Source organism: Manis pentadactyla, chromosome 16 (assembly GCF_030020395.1).
Source record: "Manis pentadactyla isolate mManPen7 chromosome 16, mManPen7.hap1, whole genome shotgun sequence".
NCBI lineage: Eukaryota > Metazoa > Chordata > Mammalia > Pholidota > Manidae > Manis > Manis pentadactyla.
This window is the reverse complement of record NC_080034.1, coordinates 35,311,811-35,336,510: the sequence shown is the minus strand read 5'-3', so window position 1 is coordinate 35,336,510 and position 24,700 is coordinate 35,311,811. Positions and strand designations below refer to the sequence as shown.

General features: G+C 52.3%; 1 protein-coding gene across 2 annotated transcripts in view; it reads right to left on the bottom strand.

Moving 5' to 3' along the window:
• MDGA1 (MAM domain containing glycosylphosphatidylinositol anchor 1) overlaps positions 1-24,290 on the bottom strand; it is a 51,958-nt gene extending 27,668 nt beyond the window's left edge. For both annotated transcript variants that reach the window (XM_036907134.2, XM_057493950.1), the window contains exon 1: positions 24,158-24,290. In XM_036907134.2, the coding sequence (XP_036763029.2) occupies positions 24,158-24,224 (67 nt within the window). In that variant the 5' untranslated portion in view covers positions 24,225-24,290. The remainder of the gene's footprint in view (positions 1-24,157) is intronic.
• Positions 24,291-24,700: the final 410 nt, after the last annotated feature.

Below are 24,700 nucleotides of genomic sequence, written 5' to 3'. Positions count from 1 at the left end.
ACCACGTATGTTTCCCTGCCTCTGGCCTATGAGCCTTTTCCTACTTCACTTCCTGAGCTATATCAATAAAGCCCACGGAAAAGAAAATCTACCTCCCCCCTGTGTGCCATGTAGTGTTCATGGATAGTCTACCGCCAAATAAGGATGCTGCATCTTCTCTCTCTTTCTCAGAGTTTCAGAACCCAACAATATTATGTTAAGGGCTCTGAAAAGTCCTGCAGTAGACACAACCACGTAACTTGGTTTAATCGAGTGCTTTCCAAATCTATTTGACCATGAAGCTCTTTTCTTTACAGACTCTCTTAACATCTTGAGATCTAGAAGTGTTATGCAGAACGAGTGGAGAAATGCTGATCTGAAGTGCAAGACAAAACTAAGGGCTGTGGGGCCGAGTGGCATGCCCCTTGGCTGAGGACAGCTGAGCCTCGTGAGTGATGTCACCCACAGGGTGGCACTGCATGAGGACAGCTGAGGCAGAAATAATGAGGCCCTGGCAGAAGGCTTCTGGTCTATCAGCTCGTTCCATTCTTCCCCCAAAAGTATACACCCCAAATTATAGGTGGGAGTGGAGACCACCAGCACCCAGCAGGCTCAGTGAGGAACCCACAGGTTCTCAAGTACCATGTTAAGGCAAATTCCAGCTGGCCCATTAGGCTTCTGAAGAGAATTCTCCCTGGAACCTAGAAGGAGAATTTCATCAAGGGCCCCCACCCCACCAAGAGAATTTCCTTGGGCTACTAGCCAGGCAGGAGCAGTGCTGTCCATGCACAAGGGTGTGGCCTAGGATGTAGAGTCAAATAAGGCAGGTAGCCAGCAAAGTGAATGGGAGCCCTTAATTTAAAGGCCCACCAGCTTTCCTTCGGGTTTCCTCCCCACCTCACATTTAAAAAGGTTAGCCATAGCCAAGTGGGGGCTGTTGGTCTGCTTCCTGCTCCCGACTCAGGGCAAGTGTGTGTGTGTCTGCAAGCCAGGGCCACTGCCAAACAGAGCAGAGTGGGTAAGAGCAAGGGGAGGAGAAGGGGGCTGCAGACTTCCTTGCCTGGAGTTGGCTCAGTCTGCCCAGTTCCTAGATGGCAGGGCAAGTACAACCATCCTAACAGCCTCCCAAAGCATCACTGAATGAGTGTTGTGGGCCAGGCAGTATGGAATCAGGATCTATGTTCCTGTTCTGGCTTCCATCAGACAGTTGTTCAAAAAACCCTTATGAGTGTGAGGCTCTGAGGTTGGTGCTGGGGGTACTGGGAGCTGTGGTACCCAGGCCCTGAGCTAGGGAAGAATAATGCCTATGAAAGGCCTCTTGAGAGGCAGAAAGGAAGCAAGGAGGGACTGCTGGGAGCTGGAGCTATGTCGCGGTCTCCCCTCCATAATATGTTAACATAACATAACAATAACAACTTATTCTGTGCCAGTATTGTATTGAGTGTTTTTATGTCTATTATCATATTTATTGCTCATAACACACCTATTATTGTTCCCAATTGTCAGATAAGGAAGTTGAGGCTCAGAGCTTAAGTAAGTTGCCCAAGGACACCCTACTTGTTTGGAGTCTCTGCTTCCGACTTGTGCTGAGCCCCGGGCACTTCCAGCTCCGGAGTGGCTGGTGCAGGGTTGAGCACACAGGGCTCCCGGTGCAGGACACAGCCTCTCCATTGCTGGCTGGGCCAGTCCCATGCAGCATCCTCAGAAACTATCCCTCCCTCAGCCTCCCAGCTCCCAGTACGCACATGTTTATTGATCCTTTTATGCATGTAAATGCAAATGGACACTTAATAATTTAGTGGAGTTAACAGTGCTGAAATATTAACAGGCTTTTCTCTTTTAATTAGCTGCTCAGAGAATGGTGGCTGGGGTCGAGGAGGAGGCTCTTAGGGCAGGCACCTATCCAGCTCTGCTTAGGTCTCCTTCTGCCAGGGATGATGTCACACGCCTCTCCTGTGGACCATGGGCCACTGAACATGAACCTCTCAGGGAAAATTAACCCTGCCCTCTGGGTTCTCCGCAGTGGGGGTTTGCCCTGCCCTCCCTGCAGCCCCAGCTGTCTGAGGAGCTGGCTAAAGCCAGTCCTCTGTTCACTCCCAGCCAGCGGAGGGTGGACCAGGTGACTTCTTATGAGCACTCCAGAGTCTGGAAGAGGCACCAATTCCATATTGGGAGAACCCATTTGAAAACATGCCCAGCCATCCTGCACCATCTCCTTTGGCCATTCTCTCATGTCACAGACTTCGGTCCAAGCTGACTCCCACTGCATCCTCCCTCTTGCTGCCTGGCCTCCCAGCACTGCAGAGGGTGCACACAATCACCTGTTTCTTTGTCACTGATTTGTTCTGTAACATTTCCTGAGCACCTATTGTGGGGAAATGGCCTGCGCTCAGTGCCAGGATGCAGAGCCAAACAAGGCACAGCCCTCCTCAGGGGAAAACCTCTGCCTTCGCTCCACTGCAGACCACAGCAGACTCTGCTCTCCACCACAAGGTCTTTTTGGGTCATAAAAACCAAACCCATATTCAACCAACCTCCCCCTTGGCCGCAAAAATCTCTCCCCAACCACAGTGTAAGTGTCTCTGACCTCCAAGCACAAGGTGCTGTCACTGGCTATGGACAGCAGCCATTGCTGAAAGGATCAGGGCACAGGCAGCCACCCTATCACCAAGACTGAACAGAAAAACAAGCTCTGCCTTCAGTCAGATGCAGGGCCTGCTGCTGTTTGCAGAGCCTGCTACAGTTGGCAGAGCCTGATGCTTCTGGCAAGCCTGACACTCTTGACAACCCTCCTCGGCTGAACGTGGTGGCCAGTCCATCTGTGTGTCCCACTCCCTAGGAATGTTCGGCACCACTACACCCACATCCTGGCCTCTTCAGAAGGCCCATAGGTTTTGAGAGTGCCAGGTTCTTTTCATAGAATCTTCACTTTCTGTGAATCAGTGAAGTCTAATCTGCACACTACCTAAGGGACCCTGGAATGTCAGGATAGGCCACTGGGAAAGCCCTCTAAACGAAGACTCTGAGATCTCCTGGGGAACCTATAAAGAGACTTTAATCCTTGGTTGGCTCCAGAAGACCAGGATCAACACTGTCAGCAATGAGGGCCCAAGAGCAGCTCTAACCAGTGCAGGGAGGACATTCAGGGAAGAGAGCAGCAGGGCACATGCCTTAAATTGGGCATTCTTGATCTGAGGCTGTAAAGCTAGTCTGAGGAATTGCCCAGATGGTATGGAATTAGGCACAGAGGGTTAGGACTCTATCTCTCACCTAATGACTACATGATCTCAGGTAAGTTATTTAACCTCTTGAAGTCTCAGGTTCTTTATCTGTTAATAGGGATAATGCTACATCTCAGGCACTAGTAGAAATAACTCCAGGGTTGTGAACATGAGTGAGATAATGCATATTGGGTACATAGCACAATGACAAGCATCTAGTAGTTGTTTAATAAATTTCATTCCCTTTCCATCTGCTAATATAGACAGGGACCCCTTGGAAATCTGTTCAGAGGGCCTGCAAGAGGAAAATATATAACTGAATGAAGTCTTCTTTGGGGGGATGTCAAGAGCTGCAATTCCAAGAGGCCAGAACATCGAGATGGGCTGAAAGAGGTAATCACTAGAGAAGCCAGCTCCCCAAGAGAACATACAAGATGGTGGCAGAAGAGAGAGGCTCCCACCCGTGGGGCAGAGAATGGCCTCTGGAACCCAGGACTTGAGCCTGCTTGGCCCAGGGATGTGGGGGCTGTGGACACAGGGTTACTAATATAAAATTTTCCTGTCTGGGTCCAATCTACCCAGCCCCACCAAGCTCTGCTAGTCCTGCGGACACCATCACTGGCAGCTCCACTGACCCTGAGCCAAGGCAGCAGCCTGGACTCTAAATGTGACCCAGGCACCAAAGCAGGTCTATTGACTCAAGCCCATAGCAGGAGCAGGGCTGGAGCAGACGCAGCCCCAGGCAAGGAGTTCTCCTTCAGGCTTTGCAGTAATCACTGTGTGGCCTACAGTAAATCATTTAACACTCTAGTCTACAATCTCAGTTTCCTGACTGTAAAATGGGCAGCAGAGCACTCCCTATTGTGAGTGTTAAATATAATAAGAATGGTATTCAGTCCATGCTGCCTAGCAGATACTCCAGAAGTACAGTTAGAAGGGAGTGGAATAAAACCAAATTCATATACCTCAGACTGTGTCTGCCATGAGAAGCTGCCCCTAGTCTGAGAGTCGCAGCTTCTAATGTGGAGTCCAACAGCCCCGAGTGACCCTGTCCCTAGGAGCCTGAGGCTCAGTGTACCTGTGACCAGGCACATCCTGGGGGGCATGAGAGACACACAGTGCCAGGCCTAGACTCCATACCCAGAACTTAGAACCTGGGCCAGTCCTGGGCCCAGGAATGGAGGTGGCAGTGGCTCTGCTGAAGCAAAGAATCCCCAAGGTCCCACCTGACCCAAAGTCCAGGGCCCTATGTGACCCAAGCCCTGTGGAGCTGAGACCCAACCTGGAAGCACAGGGCATCTGCTGGGGCCTGGCACAGGCTGGCTGTGGGAGCAGAGGGGAGACCTTGGGGCTGAGACACTGGATTTGGCCTCACATGGGCAACTGGGGACCTGGGGCCCTCAGAACAAACAGGATGGTGGCAAGTGGGTAGGAGTCCTTTCCAACCTAACCAGGGAGAATTGTCTGGAGCATGCATTACAGCACTTGACTGAACCCCATTTCGCCATATCAGGCAGAGGCCAATAATACAAGGCTCACAGTGTCTTACTAAGTGAGATGACAAATCAGAGAACACTGTGCAAACTGTAAGGTTCTGCACAGATCAGGTCTTATTAGGCACTGAGAGACCCTAATATGGCCTCAGGAAGTGGAAACTGGAAGTTAAGAAACAAGCCATAATGCACCTATTAAACCAGTGAAAATAAATTAAGATGATAAAAATCCAAGTGGCTGGGCTCTGTGCAAGGCTTGCTCAAACTTTTTGTGGTACAACCCAGCAGTGTGAAATGAGCACCATAAAACTGTTGCTATCCTATGACCTATTAGGCAATCTCACTTTGGGGAATAGGCCCCAAGGAAATAATTTAAAATGAAAAAGTAATTCACATAAGGATATTCACAGCAGAGCTATTTAGAAGAAGGGGAAATTGGCACCTGCCCAAAGGCCCAGCAAAGGAGAAATGGTGGCCAAACTCCAGTACATCGATGCAGGGGGTGCCCTGTGGCCATTAAAGTGACAGGTCTGAGGGCTCAGTCAATACCAGGAGACGTGTTTAGGAGATAAAGTCAGCAGACAAAGCAGAACAGACCGCTGTTTACTGCTATGTAAAAATGTATTGACAGGTATGGGCAGGGAATTTAGAATAAATGCTTAATGTTTGATGGTCCTTGGGTTCCTCTTTTTTCCTATGAAGTTGTTTAAGTGGATAATAATAACAATAACAACTCTGAAAGCAAAATCAATCTAGCAGCTTGAGAGCAGGTAGGGCCTTAGACCCCAGGACAGAAGGGCATGGGAGGGAAGGACAGTGTTTCTGGAGAGCCTACCACCACCAGGTAGCACTCTGACCACCTACCCCAGGCCCCTGTGGCTTCCTGGACATCATCCCAACCTGCTGTGGGGTGGAAATATGCGTGGCCCAGCCTATCTGCTTGAAACCTCTTAAAGCTACCTCTGCATGGTTCTTCTAGGCCAGGCCTTTGCCCCTGCTCAGGAGGCAGGAGGAAGATTCGTTTTGAGGTCTAAAAACCAGGGAGCAGACATGTAGGGCCTGATTAGCTTTTGCCTCTCACCATATCCACTGATCTTAGGAGGTCAGCACTTAACTGCCGTGCAACACCCCCAAGGCCTGAGAGCCTTTCCTCACCCCCCTCCCCCTCCCCACCCCCATGAGTGAAAACACACTGTCCCCTGCTGACTAAGTGTCAGCCAGAAACCTGGGAGTTCTCCCTGACTTCTCTCCTTCTACACCCCACACTGAATCTTCCAGAAAACCCTCTCAGCTTGACCTTCAAAACTGATCCTGCATCCAATCCCTGCGATACCACCCTAGTTTTAGCCACTACCACTATGTCCTGCCTGGATTATTACAGCAGGTCTACCCTTCCTCGTCCCTTGCCTGGTACATTCTGTATCAGAGGGATCCCTTTACAACACTAGATCCTGTGCCTCCTCTGTTCAAAACTAACATGGTTCCCATCTTACTTGAAGCCAAGGCCAAGGCTTTTTCAACAGGCTGCCATGCCCTCTATCATTTGCTTGCAACCTCACTTCATGGTCTACTGCCCTCCTCCCTGTTGCAGCCACTCTGCTCTCTTCAGGGCTCTTCAAACAGACCAAATCCACTCCCAGCCTCAGGGCCTTTGCACTTGCAGCTCCCTCTGCTGGGTTGCTCTTCTCCAGATTTCCAGAGCTCCCTCCATCACTTCCTTCCCTGACCACCTTAGTCAAGACAGCATGCCTGCCCCACCTCCATCACTCTCAACCCCATTCCTGGCTTTGTATGTTCTTCATAACACTCATCAACACCCAGAATATTAAAGAGTCACTTGTTCATTCTCTTTCTGTGTCCCTTTCAAAAGGCAAAACTCATTGGAGGGAAAGCATGCTAAATCTCTGAAAGATGAACAATCTTTTGTTTCAAGAGTCAATTCAGGAAGCATAAAGTTTGGGAACACATTTTCTTTAGCATCAGGTATATTTATAAATTAGGAAATGCAATACCAGCCCCCCTGTTTAAGTATCCTCATTATTTTTTTCCTCCGTCACTGAAGAGTTTCTCTCCTTCTTTGGCTAAAATTTTAGAAACCACATAAGTGGCATGCACTGTAGGATCTGATTACAATGCTGAGCCTCTGAACAACTTGTAAATGACTTGGAACCCAGTAGGTTGGGGGAGAAAAGTGAAGGACTTGAGAATGGGGGAGGCCAATTGGACCAGAGTTTAATCACAGTCAGAGATGGAAAAGTCATTGCCATTAGGCTCCTAGGGGCTGAGGATGGGGGTGGAGGGGGACTGCCTTTTAGGAGGAAAGTGAGGTCTAGAATGGGCAGTGATGTGGGTGGCTGTAAAGTGCAAGGTGCAAAACACCTGTCTCCTAACCTGCAAAGAGGCCCAAGGGAATGTTCTTGCTATAAACTTCTCCAAAAGGAGAATGGGAGGAGGGCTGGAATTCTGTTGCCCTTTCTCCTGGGCCAGGGTCTCTGTCTACTTCCTCCTTCTCCAGTATCATGTCACATGCCTGTACACACAGCCTAACAAGCCATCTCCCTAGCAGCAGCCTCTGTGACTCATCAGCTCCCTGAGCCAGGCTGGGCACTGGAATCAGTCCCTTAGCAGGGTCTCCTCTGAACAACCAAGGCACTTACTGCCCGTGCCAGACATTGGGCTAAAAATGGCTTTCCATAAGCTCCCTACTTCCTGTTCACCACAGTCCCCTGAGGAAGGGGCATTCCTATCTCTGTCTTGTGTAGGGGGAAACCGAGGCACAGGGCATAGCCTGCCCCAGGTCACATAGCCAGTGAGTACTGAGGCAGAACTTGAACCCGGATCTGCTTCAGAAGACCCTGCTACTATCCTTCAGGCCACTCCGCTCCCCTACACTTCCACCTGAGCGAGAGAGATGATTATTCATCCACTTTGATATATTTAGTTGCTTGCTTCTGAAATTAGATCTTGGTGGTGTCATGGAACCTGGCAAGTCATGTGCTTGGCAGCTGACCTCAGAGCTGTTAGTCGCTGACACCTTGGTGTGAAGAGCTTCTCTGGTTACTACCCTCCCTGGGGGCACTGACACAGAGAGAAGGAGACAGCGAGGGGAGGGGCCAGCAGCAGAACCACTTGGCTGACCCTTCCCAGAATCCTCTTCTGTGGTTAACATGGTGCCACCTCTGCAGAGGCCTGGACCCTGGCAGGGAGGGTGAGGTGGGGCCGAAGGAAGTGACCTGGAAGAAAGGAAGCTAGCCTGTTTGTGCGGTCCTTCTGGAAAAGGAGATCTGCAGAGGCACCAGTTCTGAGATGGGCCATCCTCAGGTGGAAGGGAGAGGTGATTTCCAGGAGGAAGTGAGAGAGACGGAGCAGAGATGGGTGAGAGAAGTGACCCAAGTATGTGAAAGTGTGGGGAAACAGAGGCACACAGGACACTTGGACCCTGTAAGGACTGGGTACTTGACAGTACTAGCCCAGGGCTTGGCAAATAGTACATACTTAATAAATGTCAGCCAGAGCCTTCATTATTGTAGGTGCTCAAAGAGACTCTCTTGGGAAGACACCAGTGAGCCCCAGTTTGCCCAGATGAGGCATGGAGCTTGAGCAGTACCCCAGGGAAGTGCACGGGGGACCCTGGGTGGAGAGGCTCTCTGCCCTACACAGGAGCTTTGCAAAGTCGTTGGCTCCCCTCTGAGCCTGAGCAGCTCTGTCTGTGAGAGGCTGGCTGGGGAGGGCTTCAGGAAAAGAATAGGCCCCCTGCTGCTCGGCCCAGCTGGGGCCACTGTGCCCATGCACCCAGCCCAGCCCCCTCCCTGGCATGGACACAGCGGGTGAGCGCACGCCTGGCACAGGCCCCAGCGCCTGGGAGAGAGGCTCTGAGCAGGCGGCTTTGTATTTTGTAAAAACCAAACCCACAGCTGAGCTCTCCAGCCAAGCAGGGCCTGCTGGGAAGGCTGCTGGGGTCTCTCTTTCTGCCCCCTGTTGGGGTCCATCCTCCCCTCCTCAGCACCTCCCAGGAACCATGGGGAGCGCCAGCTGCCACCCCAGGCAGCATGGGGTGGGGGGGAGTTGAGGGGAGTGGTCCTGGGCCCAGCTCGGCCACACCAGGGTTTGCCCCCCTACCCTAAACCCCTTCCTGCCTGGAATAAATTGGAATACAAATCAGAGGGAACCACTTTCCTCTGTTTGAACAAATTGCTATGGATTCCTCCCTGTCTCAGGTCAGGGCTCGCGGTGGGGGATATTTTTACTCGCCGACTGCTAATAGACTCAGGAGAAGCTGCTGGATCGATGGAGGCCGGAGAAAATTAGCCAGGAGCTCCAGGCCAGCCTAGGCCTGCCCCTGCCCCCACTTCAGGTCTCCTAGAAGGGATGGGGGACAGCATAACCCAGACTGGACACAAGAACTGGGCTGATGGCCCAGAGTACTAGATGCTCGTTCCTGCCCCCGTGCCTGGGGACCGAGGCAAAGGTGACCAAGGGTACTTGGATAAAGGTGGACTCAGAGAAGTCCCCAAAGAGGACAGGCCACCCACACATACATGCATGATCCCCTGCACATATATACATATTTTACATGTGTTATCACACATATACACACCTTCAGCACATGCATGCCCATGTATATTTATTGTGCACAAAAAATACAGGTACAGTGCACATGTACATGGTAGGGACTTGGGGGAATGTATTTCAGCTTCACACGCACACGACAATCTCCACTGGCAGCCAAGGCTCCCCACCCAATCACCTTTCACCTCTCAGCCTGGCTCAATAATTCTGCAGTAGAGCCTGAAGGAGCCACTCCCTACACCTGCCCCAGCTCCCCCAGAAGGAAGGGGAGAATTCTCGGAGGAGGATGCAGCCCACCCTGACCCTGTACAGCCTCCCAGACCTTCTCCCTCATCTCCTGAGAAAGTGAGGGAGTGAGCCAGACAGGGAGGCCGATGCTTCAGGCTTATCAGGGCATCCCTCAGTATCAAACCCTCTCAGCACTGCCTGAGGCCACTAGTGAGCAATGCCAGGGGCCATGGCTACATGGGGGATGAGGGGGAGGCAGAAGGGAAGGGGAGAGCTCACTGCAGCCTCTGAGTGACTTGAAGGAGGTGGGATGGCTTGATCAAGGGAAAGCCACTCGTACTTCCTGCCTGCTGCCCTCGACGAAACTACACATGCATGTGTGTACACACACACTCCCTCAGTAAATCAGAGCTCAGATCTGACTTGGGGGACAGATGTAGGAGAGAAGGGTGTGATAACTGGCAAGCAGAGCAATGCCACTAGCTGGTGTGATCCTTCACCTCTGGCCTCTGGTTTCTGCCTCTAAAAACTGAGCAGTTAAGGCCAGGTGACCTCTAAGCTCCATTACCTCTGACCTTCCATGACTCTAAGCTGGGATCCCTATTTGCTGGGTGGCCTGAGGGTTTCTCTTGCCCTCTCGGTCTCAGTTTCCCTTCTAACAAATGATTAGATTTGCCCTAAGATCCCTCCTGGCTCTGACTCTACAGGCCTGTGATTCTATATCATCTCTTTGTCTTATTCTCTGCTGATCTTTAGCACCTAAATCTCTCTGGTGCTCAATAAATATTTGATTAACTCAGGTCCCAGTTGGTAGTGAAGAGACAGAAATTCACAGCAGGATGCTGGTGCCGCCCTGACCTGGACCCATAGGTCCAAGGATATTCAGGGGTGGCAGGCTAGCCCAGTTAAGGCCCACGGGAGAAGGTTTGGTTCCTGGAGAGGGAAGTGGACAGAACACAGCTGACCTTATTGCTCACACAGAATCCTGCCTGCAGAGAGAAAAGGAAATCTTCTAGTCTCAGAGCTTGCCCTTACCTCTTTCTTAGTTTTGAATTCGGCAGGCGGGGAGCTACTGCCATGCCTCTGGCGCCCAAAGGACTTGTGGACTGAGTCTGCCCTCAATCACCCACCCCTGCCCTCCCCAGATGCAAGGGCCCCTCGGCCCTTCAGGGAGAGCCCGCGTTCTATCAGGAAGGCCTTAGGGAAATTGATGTCCTGGGGTCCTGATCACCGAATCCAAGGAAGTAAATGAGCAGCTCACAGGTCTGTGGCCACAGGAGAGAGTTTTCAGTCTGGAATCGGGGCTTATACATGCAGCCCAGAAGACAAGACCTAAGAACAAAGAGCTCAGCAAAACAGGCTGGATCTGAAAAAGCAAGACTGATGGCTTACGCAGCATGTAGTACAGGCAGTCGGTGAGCCCCCCACCACACACACACGACCCCTCCCCTAGCCACTTCAACGCACACCTGCCAGCACCTGCTTCTCTCTGCCTGAGGCTACCTTCACAGCTTGAGCTCACACTTCCTGTGCAAGCAGTGGGCCACTGAGTACCAGGAAATGAAGACCCCCAGGGGCAGCCGTCAACCAACAACAGGTGGGAGTGGATGTATACATGCCCCAGCTTCCTGACCATGGGAGGGGAACTCTGAAGTGTGTGGTTTGCATGGTGTCAGGGGTCCCCTGGGACATGGTGGTGACTGGCTTAATGCTCCTTTTCTTGGTTCCCTTTGCTTCGCTGTCTCACATTCCCATTCCCCCACCAGAGCTGCCCAGCCTCACCTCCCAAATCAGCTCCCTGCTCTTGGCTCCTTATCTCAGGGTCGGCTTCTGGGGAACCCAAACTAAGGCCATGAGTCCAAACCACTTCCCATCATCGTTGTGTGCACTTTTAAATCTCTCATATGGCCCCAACTCAGGGCCCTCATATTGCTTAACAACCGCATATACAAACACCAAATACCCTATGCGGCTCCCCTGCCTCCACCATTACTTCCCTGGAAGCCTCCTTGTCTGAATGCTGACACTTCAAGATCCAACTCATCTGATCAACCAACCTGGGCCCGGGAAAAGGCCTGAGGACTGCTGGGTGTTCCCAGAGCAACCTTCTGGAAACAGCGCCATGCTTCTGCTGGTAACTTGTTAATAACTCTAGGGAGGAATGTGGGCAGTATGACAGAGATGTCGGATCTGGTGGAGGTGGGCAGCAACCTCAGGTCCACATTACCAAGCTGGCTGCCTCTTGCAGCCACAAGGGGGGCCTCCCAGGGCCTCCGTGACATTTCCATTAAGGACCTCTAACATCTAACCAGGAGTCCTAGACCCAGACGAGCGCCAGATCCTGTAGTCCTGGAGCACTGAGGCCTGGAAATAAGAAATAGGGTTCAGAGAGGTGGGGGGAGGAATATAGAGATGTGGGCATAAAATGAGCTTATAAATACCATGCAGACATGTTCTGGCTTCTCCTGACCTACAAAGTGATATAGGAGAATAAGATCCAGCTACAGAGTCCCTTGACGTGGCTTTTAATTTCAGCCTTGACACCTAACTGCTATGTGACCTCGACAAGCCACTTAACATCTCTGGTCTCAGTCTCTTTCTGCACTGAATCTCAAAGATCTGCTTCTGGGTTGCTTAAGACAACTGGCTGGCAGCTGAGCTCACTCCTTGTCATACCCTGGGATCCCATCTCATGGCCTTCTCTGTGTCTACCCTGTGCCCTTATTCCAGAAAGAAGAGTAAAGCCAGGCCTTGCCACCTTCTGCTTGCCCTGTGGGCTTAGGTATTTTGCTTGAAGATAAACTGACCTCTCCAAGATGCCCCTGTATTTTACTGGAACACCAGAACCAAACCCCGGTAGATGAGGCCACCAGAACCCAGTTCCCAACCTCTATCCTCCTGATGTCCCTTTTAGAGATAGGAAAACATGCTTCATTAAGGGTTTCTTAAGACTCACATAGGGAAAGTCTCAAGGCCAAGGAGATGTTCGAGTGCAGCTCAGAGGCCTCAGCTACAAGCTGTCTGGTAAGAGAATATGTTTTAGCAAAGTTGAAATAAGGTCAGACAAGGAGAAGAACTTCCCAAGAATGAAAGTCCAGAGACACTGAGCAAACAGAGTGGAGTTACCTGGGCTCAGGTGAGTGTGGGCTCGCCAGCAAGCAGAGAGATGACCCAGATCACCTCTTAGTACTCTGGCATAGCCCCTCAGGGTCTGTTTCTAAAAATCAGGAGTGTTCACAGAGCTCCCCTAATGACTGGGGCTGAAAGGAACCGCTTGCTAGTGGAAAAGGGTACCAACCAGCAGACATCAACAACCTCATGGAAGTGGAGAGGCGGAACAAGAGTGCTGGCAGATGGGAAGTCAGCCTCACATGAATGTCTAGGTGACTCCAAGCAAGTCTCTTCTCTGTTCTGAGTCTCAGTCTTCTCTAAGCCTTTTTCTAGGCATCCTCAGAGCATCCAGAGCCCCCCTCCACACCTAAGCTAGGCTGGTTGGGTGGAGCGAGGGTGGGGTGAGGGTGTTCACATCCATCTGAATCTTCCCTCATTTCAAGAAATGCCAGCTGACCCTGAGGTGGGGATTTGTGGTAAAGGCTGCTCGTTATCTACCCAATATCCATTCTCCCTTCTTTCTAATGAAACCCTGATATTTTCTATATTCACAGGCGAGAATATGCCCATCTAAAAGACTGTATTTCTCAGCCTCCCCTGCAGCTAGGAATGGCCAATGAGATGTAAGTAGAAGTCTTTGGGAGGAGGCTTCTGGAAAAGATCTTAAAGGAAACTGACTCAGCTGGTAAGCCTGCCCTTTTAAATGTTCCTCCCTTCTTGCTGCCTGGAATATGTCAAAGGCCCCTTGGTGACTGAGAGGCACAATTCTCTAAGGCAGGAGTTGCCAAACTTTGCTGCTCACTGGAATCACCTGGAGATCTTTAAGAAAAAAATGCTGATGCTTGTTTCTCACAGCCAAACATTCTGATTTAATTGGTATGAGGTATGACCTAGGCATCAGTATTTTTAAACACTCCCCAGGTGATTCTAACATGCAGCAAAGTTTGAGAAGCACCACTCTAAGGAGAGCAGAGCAACAAGATGAAAAGTGCCTGGATCTTTAGTGCCCCAGGATCTGTGACTGCAGCTGCTGCCAGCCTGCCCTAGACTTGAGCAAGTCAACTTTAATTTGCCAGAGCCTCTGCAAGTCAGGTCTTGGTTCCTAGCAAAAGAGCGTGATTCCTAACTGATGTGGGACGGGATTCCTCGTGCTGCTCCCATCAGCCTCCACAGAACAGGCTGGGGAGCAAAACATGGCCAGAGAGTGGGACCTCATACTTGGGGCAGTAGGCAGACACCAGATTTGACACTGGGCAGCTTTGAGTTCAAATTCTGATTCCACTACCTGCTAACTATAGAACCTTGGGCAAGGCACTCAAGCTGAGCCTCAGCTTCTCCATTTAGAAAATAAGGGCAGTGGAAAAGACAGCATTTTTCTCCACTGCAAGCACCTTGAGGGCAGGTGCCCCTCTCGTCTGTAGCTACAGCACTGTTTTGCCTGAGGGCTTCAGCTCCGGAAAAGTCCACTACGGATTCAGTGAGTCCAAGAAATGACAATGGAGCATTCTTGGAGTGTGGATAAAATGAAAGTTCCTGTGGCCAGGATTCTCACCTGGCCCTGGATGGCTAGCTCGCTACACACGTGTGGGCAATATAAAGAGCTCTGCCCAGTGCTCTGGGGAACTCGTTGGCACGACTACAAGGCTGCAGGAGAGCAGAGCAGAGGCTGGAGTGGTGGCAGTATCGAGGACAGAGGCCCAGAGGCAGAGACCAGCTTGCCGCATGCAGACTCGCTCTGAGTAAATGGAATTTTAGTGATTGGCCTGCCACCATAGGAATAAAATTGGGTATAAACCCTTTCACCCCAAGAATGTTCTACTGTCATTCCTTTAGTCACATTGAATCCACAGTGCACTTGCCCAGGGCTGAAACCCTTTGGCAAGACACAGGGTAAAAGGGTTTAATGATACCTGGCTTTATTCTCAGGGAGGTAGGTTGAGCACTAGAATCACAATGACAGGTCAGTAATCCACTTCCACCGGAACACTGGGAGGAGCTCTTTATATAGTGACTCAGTCCATAATAGCTCATTGCTAAAGGGTGTGGAAGCAGTAGCCTAGCAGGCCAATTACATCATCAAGTAGTTTAGGGTCAGGTGAGGATCCTGGCCGTAGGAATTTCTATTTCCCAAGCACCTACACCCCATCAGACATTTAGCAGGCACTCATTAAATATTTGCTTGGTTTTCATTGAACTACTGTGATGTGGTCCAGCTCTGAAATTTCCATTTTCTCTAAACCAAAAAGAGAATAAACAAAAGGGCCACATTTCAAAAAGGTAACAGAATTTACCTATTGAAAAATCAATGAAAACAACATTTTGGGGCTTTTTTTTTTTTTTTTTCAGTTTCCCTAGGTTCTGAACTGAAAATCCCCTGGTTAGAAGCAAGGAGATGAGCCAGTCTCCCAAACTCCTGGCCTGGACTTTCCAGTTAGAACTGTTAAGCTAGAAAGTCCCTGCTTATAATTTAAAAAATAAGTGTGTGTGTGTGTGTGTGTGTGTGTGTGTTTTCTTTTTTCAAGATGCCAGGGTCCAGACGAGCTTGGTTGACCTAGAAAACCCAGAAATGCCCTCAGAAAGCTCAAGGAAAGAAGACATCTGTTTGGGCCTGACTCATTCGGGTGCACCATCTACACCAGCTGTGCCCAGGAATCAACTGGAGAGCTCTTACAAGCATAGCTGCCTCGATGACACCTGCAGAGTTTCTGATCTGTTGCTGGATCAGGGAGCCAGGCATCTGTTGTTGGAAAAAGCTCTCCAGGTGGTCTGGCTTGCCCCCGGAGTTGAGAACCACTTCTCTGCACAGCTTCTAACCCTCCAGATAATCAGAGTAGCTCAGCTGAGTTTCTAGGACTGGAAAGGAACCAAGAAGAGCCTGGGGGGAAATCTTCAAAGCCAGACAAGCAGCGCCCTCACACCTGCCCAGTCCCATGAGGTCACCCACCCCGGCAGCCCCAGCTTGCCACAGGCAGGCGGGCCAGGCATGGGTATGGGGAACTGCCACACTTCTCAAAAGCGCAGCCTGCACCTCCTGCTTCCACACACCACCCACACCCAGGGCTTCCTACCATCTGCCTGCCACCCCTTCTGCTCTCCAGAGACAGAGTCCCCATAGTTTGGCTGAGACTTTACAAAATGCTATCACTGTCGGGCTTCTCTGTAAACCCAAGAGGTGGGTGTGCCTGAACCAGCCTTCCAGATAGGGAAACTGAGGTACAGAGAGGTGAGGCTATTGGGCTAAGGTCCTTCAGAGACAGGATGCCCGTTTGAGTCCAGCGTCTTTCCTGTATGGCCCCTGCTGTTCAAAAAGCCATCCTGGACCAGCAGCATCTGTGGAAAAAATGAAGGTTCCTGTGGCCAGGATTCTCACCTGGCCCTGGTTGGCTAACTCACTGCACACATATGGGCAATATGTTATTAACTCTATATAAAGAGCCCTGCTCAGTGCTCTGGGCACCCAGTGGCATGGCTGCAAGGCTGCAGGAGAGCAGAGCTGAGGACAGAGGCCCAGAGGCAGAGACGGGCTTGCTGCATGCAGACTGGCTCTGAGTGGATGAGATTTTAGTGATTGACCTGCCACCGTGGAAATAAAGTTGGGTATAACCCTTTCACCCCAAGAACATTCTACTGTCATTTCTTTGGTCACATTGAATCCATAGTGAACTTGCCGGGGGCTGAAACCCACTGACAAGGCACATGACAGCACCCAGGAGTTCATTAGAAATGCACAATATCAGCCCAGTCCCAGACCCATTGAAAAAAATCTGCCTTTTCACACACCCCCAGAGGATGCCTGCTGGACCTTGAGGAGCCCATTCTGTGTAGCAGCTGCCTCCCAGCCAACCTCCCAGTCCCCAGACAGCCCTTACTGCATCTCCTCCCCCACCTCAGATGGCCTTTCGTCCCACAGACTCCACATTCCTTGCCCTGTCTTTCCTGTCCCTGTCCCCTCTCGGGTCTCCTACCCCCTGATGCCAACTGCTCATGTCCTTCTCCCACTCCCAGGGCACTGGCTTCAGCCCAGTCTTCTCTCTCTTCCCTGGCAATTTTATTCTACCTCATTTCAACCCACACCGCTCTGCCCACATAAATTCAGATGTGTAAACCTGCCTCTTCCAGACCGGATCTCTCCTGAGTGCCAATACTCATGTCCACCTACCTCGTCAACATCTCTCCCAGACATCCCCCACACCAGAATCCCATGAGGCTCAAGACTGTGCTGGCACTGCCATTAAAGTAAAACTATTCATTGAAGCCTTGCTAAGTGCTGAGCATGGTGCTCAGGGCTTCCCAGGCACCGTCTCATTGCCTGCTACAAACCCATGTGGTAGGGGTGATCACTCCACCTGACAATGTGGAGAAGCCACGCCTTGGAAAGCAGATGTAACATCTCTAGCTCTCACAGCTGGTGCAGGGCTGAGCTGGGGTTCAGACCTGGTTTCTTACCCAGAAGCTCAAGTTCTTAACTACTTCTCTCTGATTTCCCATGGCCTTTGCTCTACCTCTTTACCAGTGTGTGCCAGGTCTCCCAACGCCAAACCTCAAAGCTGTTTTCAGCTCCTATTCCCTGCCTACACTCTTCCTAAAGCACTTTTAGGATCTAATGATCAGACAGTATCATTTCTGGCTTTTTGCAACAATCTCTATCTGGGTCCCTTCCCCCATACCCAATGCCCTATAGTCTACTCTTTACATGGTAGCCAGAGGATTGTATTAAAAAGGTGTTAGTTCATATCCCTCCTGTTCAAACCCCTTTCATGGCTCTCCACCTCCCTCAGAATAAAAGCAAAGGCCTTACATAGCCTTCAAGGCTGCAAAAACCAGGCCCCACTAACTCCCTAATCCCATCTCCTTCTCTCCTCTCCATCGTTCACTCTGCTCCAGCCATACCGGACGCCTTATTGTTAAACAAGCCAGGCATGCTCGTGCCCCAGGGCCTTTGCACTGGTTATTTTCCTACCTAAAATACACTTCCTGCAGATATCCAGTCGGCTTCCTCCCTCTTCCCTCAGCATCTTCAGGTCTGTACCCCAGAGAGACCTACTCAAGGAGGCCCCCAACCACTGTTAATGAACTTGAACTACAATCCACCAATCCTAAGCCCTTAGTTGCTTTACTTCTCATTGAACTCATCACCATAGCTTGCATTACATGCTTATTCATTAACTCCTTTTCTGCCTGTCTCCCATCAATTTGAATGTAAACTTCAGGGAACAAGAGTTTGTTTCTCTCACCAAACAGCTCAAGTGCTCCAAACAGAGACGTCATGCTGCCGCTCCTCCTTTCTGTTCTCACAGCTACCGTGTATCTTGTTCTCACTACGACTTTCTGGACAACTGCAGGACCTCCTGACCAGAACTCCCCCCGCAGACCAGAGCCTCCTCAAACACAGCTACATGACTACCCAGCCTGGAAGATGGCTCACATCAACTCATTTCCTTGCTCAAAACCCTCCTGACCGCTCCTCCCAAACCTAGGGTTCCAGCCTACTCCCACCAAGCACAGGCTTTGTAATCAGCAGATCTGGGTTTAAGCCTGGCTTTGACACTTAGACAAGTGGTTTCATCTTTTTGAGCTCTTAGTTTACTTATCAGTAAAATGGGCTGATGAACAACTTTTTCAAGGAGCGGTGGTAATGATTAAAGAAGACAGTACAAGTTTGTGGTCTCAGCCCGGGCAGTAAACACGTGATTTTTATTATTATTCCTTTCCTTTTCCAACTCTGCCTGCCCTGGTTTCCTTTCGGCCTATGCTCCAGCACAACTGGTGCCCTGGCCCACCCAGGTCCTTCGGCCAGCATGCCTCTGCCACGGAGAGCCCTTCCCGGGATGCCCTTCTCAGTCCATCCTTCTCTTTGTCAAGGCCACTCCCAATGTCCCCTCCTCCACAAGGCCTTGCAAGTAATTTCCTCCCCCTTTGAATTCCCACAGCCTTTATCTGCCCTTGCCACATGGCATTTATCAGGACCGCCCAGGAGCCACCATCTTGGGTATGACTCTCCTCGCCGTCTCCTCAAGGGCAGAACCTCTGTCTCATTTGGCTCGGTATCCCTGCCAGTGCTCAGAACAGGGCTTGCTCAAAGGGGGAACTTGGTAAATATTTCATGAAGAGTGAGGGGGGATGCCACACTGCTTTCCTACCCCCAAATCAGAAGAACCCCTGGGGCCAAATTTCAGAGCCACTTCTTATAAGGGATAAGACCTGGGGCAGGTCACTGAAACTCCTGGAATCTGTTTTCTCATCCATTCAATGGGGACAATAGAACGCACTAAGGTGACCTCTCAGAATGCCAGGGGAATCAGAGGAGGTAGAGGCATGGAGACGCTTGGGAAGGCACATGGCACTTACACACCTATAAGAGATTGTTATAACAATGGTTCTGCCTAAAAGATTTTCATTTTCACTGCCTGAACGAACCATCTCCAAATGCATGGAGGAATGTCAAGTGAATTAATTTTACTTTTTTCTTTATATTTTTATGCATTCTCTGATTGTTTTACAAAGAGCACGGGTTACTTATAGGCTTGGGGAAAGGGAGATGTCACTGTTTTACAAAAATCACTCCTTCCTGTTCAGCATTGATCTCACTTCCCATATCAACATTTAGATATAGTAGGGGCCCCTTAGCACCAGGTACCTGCCATCAGCAGGTGCGTGCCTAGAAGGCAGTCTCCTGGCAATAGAGAGGTAGCTGCCGCACCCTAGGTTCACAAAGGGGCAGCTGTGCAAGCGCAGGAGCCCCACCGCAGAGCTCTCCTATGGCCTAGGGTGCAGGAGGAGTATGGCTCCGGCCACAGGCGAGTGCCCTGGGACACAGGGTGGGGACATGGGAGCTGGAAAGGGCCTGGAGCTTCAGAAGGCCCTAAGGAGCCCCATGGGCTCCAGGCGGAGGAATTGGTGTAATTCATCCCACCGGGAGGTTAGGAGGCCTAGGGAGCCCAGGCTAGGCAAGGAGCAATGTGGTGGCCAAGCCCTCCCCCTGCTGGCCACATCTGGAGTGGCAGTGCCCAGTCGCAGTGGACAGAGTCCCCCAGGCAGCCCAGGCACCCGGAATTAGTCAGGCCCAGGAGTCCAGTGGCAGGGACCTGGCAGGGCTCTTCCAGGACTGAGAGTCCCAAGGTCCCATATCCCAGGCCCCCTGTCTTTGATGGGTGGGGTATCCCCTGGCCCAGCTCCCCAAGCTGCACTTCAAGGGGTTGAAGGTGGTGCGGGGGGGTAAGCAAGGTAGTTGGTCATGGGGAGGATGAAGGAAGGGGTGGTGGGGAAGGGCCCCCCACATTCCTGACTCTGTCTCATTCCTCCTAGACCTGCCCATGCCTCCTGGGCTATGGAAGAAGCCAGGGCGGCTACCACAGCCGGATTTCCACTCCCGCCCCCAGGTATTGATTTCCTGCATCATTCATTTGCCCAGCTTTGACGGCTGTGATTAGCTCCCTCCATGCTCCCTATGGAGCCCCCCCCACCCCCCGCCCATCTCTCCATGTTCCAGCAAAGCAGAGCTAATACCAGGCTCTAAATGAGGCTTTGCCACCCTGGCCCCAGCATCTCACAGCCAGGCCTGGCCAATAACAAGTGGACCTTTGGCATGTCCCCAGCTTGCACGCTCAAGGGTGCCTTCCTAGCTAATAAAATCCTCTCTAACCCCTCCCGGAGCCCCCATCTAGCCACAAAACACAGATGCCCCACCTGCAGTGTAGGCTAGGTTAGCATGCAGATCTAGACCCTAAGGGGGCTCTCCAGCATCACACCTGGCCTGGGGAGCTCTCAGGCTGGTGCAGGGGCCAACATGAACTTCGGGGTTGGGGAGAGGGAGAAGACAATGCCAGCAAAGCAAACAAAACGACCAGGATTTGCAGGTACAGGCCCTTTCTCTCCCTCACTCATGCAGTTTCTGTAACTGAGAAGGAAGAAGGGACAGAGGCATGGACCATCTTGAGAACATTTAGAAAACCCAGAGCCTTCTGCTAGCACTACAGGACCAGTTTTCAGATGCAATGCCTTCTCCAGGGGGAGAGTCAGAGGTGGACAGCAAATTTCAAGGCATGGGGTAGGAACTCTAGTGAAAAATCCCAAGAGTGCCCACACCCAAGTCAACACCCAGAAGATGCCACTGGGAGACACACTTCCTGCAATTCCTTCTCTGCACCCCTCAGAGAAGGGAAAAAACCTGACTTGGTGATAATTCTGTAAGCTATGTTGCTCTTGTCAAATTATTCAACATCTGTCTTCATGTTCCCACAAAAATTAGCATAGGATAGTAGTTTCTGATGACACCTTTGGTGAAATATTTTGACTTCCACCAGTAAGTTGCAAACAACCTGTCTTAAGGATAATGTCAATTCCCACTCCTGCATATTAAATAATCCAGGGGTTAGTTGTGTTTTTGTAAAGAAGAGGCATCCCACCAATCTGCCCTGGCTGGAAGTCCGAAAGCCACGGGAGGAGGAGAGGAAGCCAAGGTGGGGGCGGGGGTGTTCTCTGATGCTATCCACATGCAGGGCACTCCTCCGTCGCCTGGCTACAGCCTTTGCCTCAGAACTAGCCTTTGGGGCCAGCCCACCCCTTGGCCTGCCAGAAGGCAGACCACAGGATCCACCCCAGAGCACAACAAACTGGGCCAGAAGACTGGGAGGCCAGGAGGGAAAAGGGGACCAGCTCCAAGTGGACCATCTTGTCCAGTACTCGGCTGCTGTGGCATCTGTGCCCTAAAGAAGAGGGAAGCCACCTGGCCAGACTGAGAGCACCTCCCCAGCCCTATTGCAGACAGTGAACCTCAGAGCCGGCAAGAGGACCCTCAGAGGGGAAGCAGGGCATATAGGGCTCGGGGCACTTGCTTCCTACCAGCCCAGCAGAGACCCACAACCCAAGTGCGATCCTGACCGGTTTGCCCTCCACATCCTGTTCTTCCGTCATCTCCTCAGTTCAGCTTCTATGCTAATCTGCCCCTCCTTCAGCCACACAGGCATGGGGCGCAGGGGGAGGGGTTGGGTTTACCTCCCGTGGGGCACTTTTCTTTTGTGCCTTGAGTAAAACCTAACTCCCTTCTCACTGCCAGGGCAGCGCTCTGGCTGTCAGCTTCTCCTTTCTTCCCCTATCCCTGCTGGAAACCATCCTAGACAGACTTCCTGGAGAGAAAGAATTTCAAGAAGCAATTGAAATTTCAAGAAGAATTTCAACCTCCCGTAACTATGGTCCTCCATTCCCATGGCAAAAATTTGCCAAGGTTGGGTGCCAGGATGCAATGACAGACAAATGTGACCAACCTCACCTCTACAGTCTACTCATTCTCAAGCTGCTTCATCTGCTTTCGGTGTAGAGGGAAACTAAGGGGAAGAAGATGTAGCTCTCCATACTACTCCTTAACCCAGACCCAGGTCTGCAATTGTTCCCCCTTCTGGTGTACCTGGCTGAAGCTTCTAGCATCACAAGGAACTCAACAGCTCTTGCCGGCCCCCTCCTCCCAGGTCTTCCCTTCTCTCTGTCCACTCTGATACAGTCTTTCCACCTGCAATTCACCTGAGGCCCCAGCTTACCTGGAGCCATGCTCTAAAGGGAAGGTGAGAGAATGTCCAAGAGGCCAGAGTTGGTCCCAGGGCACCAACCCCCTTGATTTGCTCTAAGAGTAGCTGGAACCCAGGCATGTGAGAGAGGAGAGAAAATACAAAGAAAAGAGAGCAGATAAGCCAATGGCTAAATCTCAGCTCCAAAGGACTCTGAAGTCAAGATGTTCAGAGACCTCTGCTCCTCTCCCCCACCCCTGCCCTTACTGCTGGGGGTTCCACAGTAGGCTCAGAGGAGCTTCCTCAAGATGGATCCCATGCAGCCCTGGGTAAGGCTGGAGAAGCTGGAAGGGATGGAGGACAAGGATGGCCAGAAGATAGGCTTGCCAGATCTGCCCAAGGGCACTCGGAGGGAGGGGCACAGGGAAGGATGGCAGCAAAAAGGGAGGATTTTGTCACTCTCCAAAGCTCTGGGGTGTGGTGAAAAGGAGATAAAAATCTCAGTGAGTCCCTCCTTAGGCCTCTTCCTAAGGAGGCAGTAAAGCTGTAGGGAGAAGGAAGAAAAAGGACCCACAGACTCCTGGTGTCTTCCCTGACCTGGGGAGGCCTCTGGGGCCTGCTCAGTGGCCTCCTCCTGGCACCCCAGCCTCTCAGTCCTGCTGCATTCTCCCTTCTTCGTTCCTTGTCTAGCCTATGTAAAGGCCAGGCAGTAAGAGACACACAAACTAATTAAGCAGCAGAGTTTGGCCAGATGCCCCGGCCAGTCTCCCTAGGGAATTAAGCCCAAGCCAGCTAGCTCTGTAGGGCCAGGAGCATGTCACCTGCCAGACACCCCTCCCTCTTTTGAGGCACAGGGACCTCCAGAAGAAAGTACTTAGAATCTGTAACTGAGGCTGGCAGCCGGGGTGGAAATGCCTCTGCCGCCACCAAACCAACAGAGCTGGTCAAACTCTCCCCTGATCTAAAAACGAATTATTAGGCCCTTTGCCCCAAATAAAGAGGTTAAGGGAACCCTACCCACCCCAGCCACACATCATTAAAAAGCGACCTACACAGACACAGGACTGCAGTCAGAGGCGGCAAAGTAAGGGCACTGGGCCCCGAGACTGACTTCTTGCGCTGTGGGGTCAGGGCATCGCAGACTGCTAGAACTCAGAGGGAGGGTCTCTGAGAGAGGCGAGCCCTGGTGATCCTGAACGGATGATGTCCACTCTCAGGACCTTTCCCCGGAAAAACACGGGAGAGAAGGGAGAAGGAACCAGAGTACCCCTGGCGCGGGAGAACCAGGAATGGGAACGCTGGAGCAAGGCTGCGTGGCAGAAGGCAGAGTTTGGCCACGTAGCCCGAGGGGTGCGTGCCGTGTTTGCGTTTCCTGGGGACGGTGGCTGAATGTGTCTGTGTGTGCGCGCAGAGAGAAGGAAGGTGGGGCTGGGTTCTTGTAGCTGGGAACCGGGGACAGGAAGAACTGATTCAGGAGAGGTCCGAAAAGGGAGGCCGGGGTCTTAAGCGCCCAATCCAGGGGATGCTGGCATCCGCCCTGGCTGTCAAGAAGGAAGTAAAAGAAGCGAAGCCGCAGCAAGAGCGGGGAAGGCGAGCCCGCCGCCCGGTCGCGGTGCTGGCAGCCAGCTCGCCGGCAAGCCGTGCGCAACTCCGGATCGTGCATCGCTCGGCTTTCACTCCCGAGGCCCAGCCAGGGTAGGACAAGGTTTCGGTACCCAAAAGCCGCTGCCCCAGCCCACGGTTTCAGGTCTGTCGGGGTCTCCCGAGCAGACTGGGTGCTCTGAAGGGTTCCGATCCATCCCCGCCGCTGGCAGGGTTTGGGCAAGTGGGTACCTCCCCCTGGAATCCCCGGCTTCACGCCAGACCGTACTACCCGTCTCCGTGCTCCGAAGCAGCTAGCTCCATCTGCTCGCGCCGTGAAAAGGGCGGGGACCCGGGCATCCGCTCCAGAGTCCGAGCCGGGGTCCCCACCAAACCCAGATAGAGAGCGCTTTGCGCCTCTTGCAAAGTTTCCGCGCGGTGTTAAGCCGGCGTGGAGCGGGACGCGGGCTCTTACCGTAGACTCCTTGTCCCCGGCAGTGGAAGGGGATCAGCGCCAGAAGTAGAAGGCAGGTCACCTCCATCTTCACGGCCGGTGCTTCATCCCCGCGAGGCGGCGCAGCCCGAGAGGCGGCGGGGGGCGCATCCACAGGGGCCCCGCGATGCCCCCAGCGTCTCCCTCTTCCCTGAGGGGCGACGGAGGCGGCGGCGGCTGCGACGGAGACCGGGAGACTGAGGAGGCGGCAGTGGCGGTGGCAGCGGCGACCCGGGTTTCTTCTCCAGCGGGGCCGCTGTCCGCGTGGGGACGCAGGGGGCGCTGGCCCGGCCCCGGGTGCCTTGGCGCGCCCAGTGCAGCAGCCAGCGCCCCGGCCCGAGGAGCCCGGCCGCTGATACGCCGCTGGTCCCCAGGGCTGTCCGCTCAGGGTGCTGAACGCCAGGCACCTTTCTGCGGCGGCGGCGCTTCGATCCAACAGGCCGCCGCCGACCGACAAACTTGTTTCCCCGCCCGGGGGACGCCCCTCGGAGGAGCGGGGGCGAGGAAGCCGGGGATTCCGCTCGG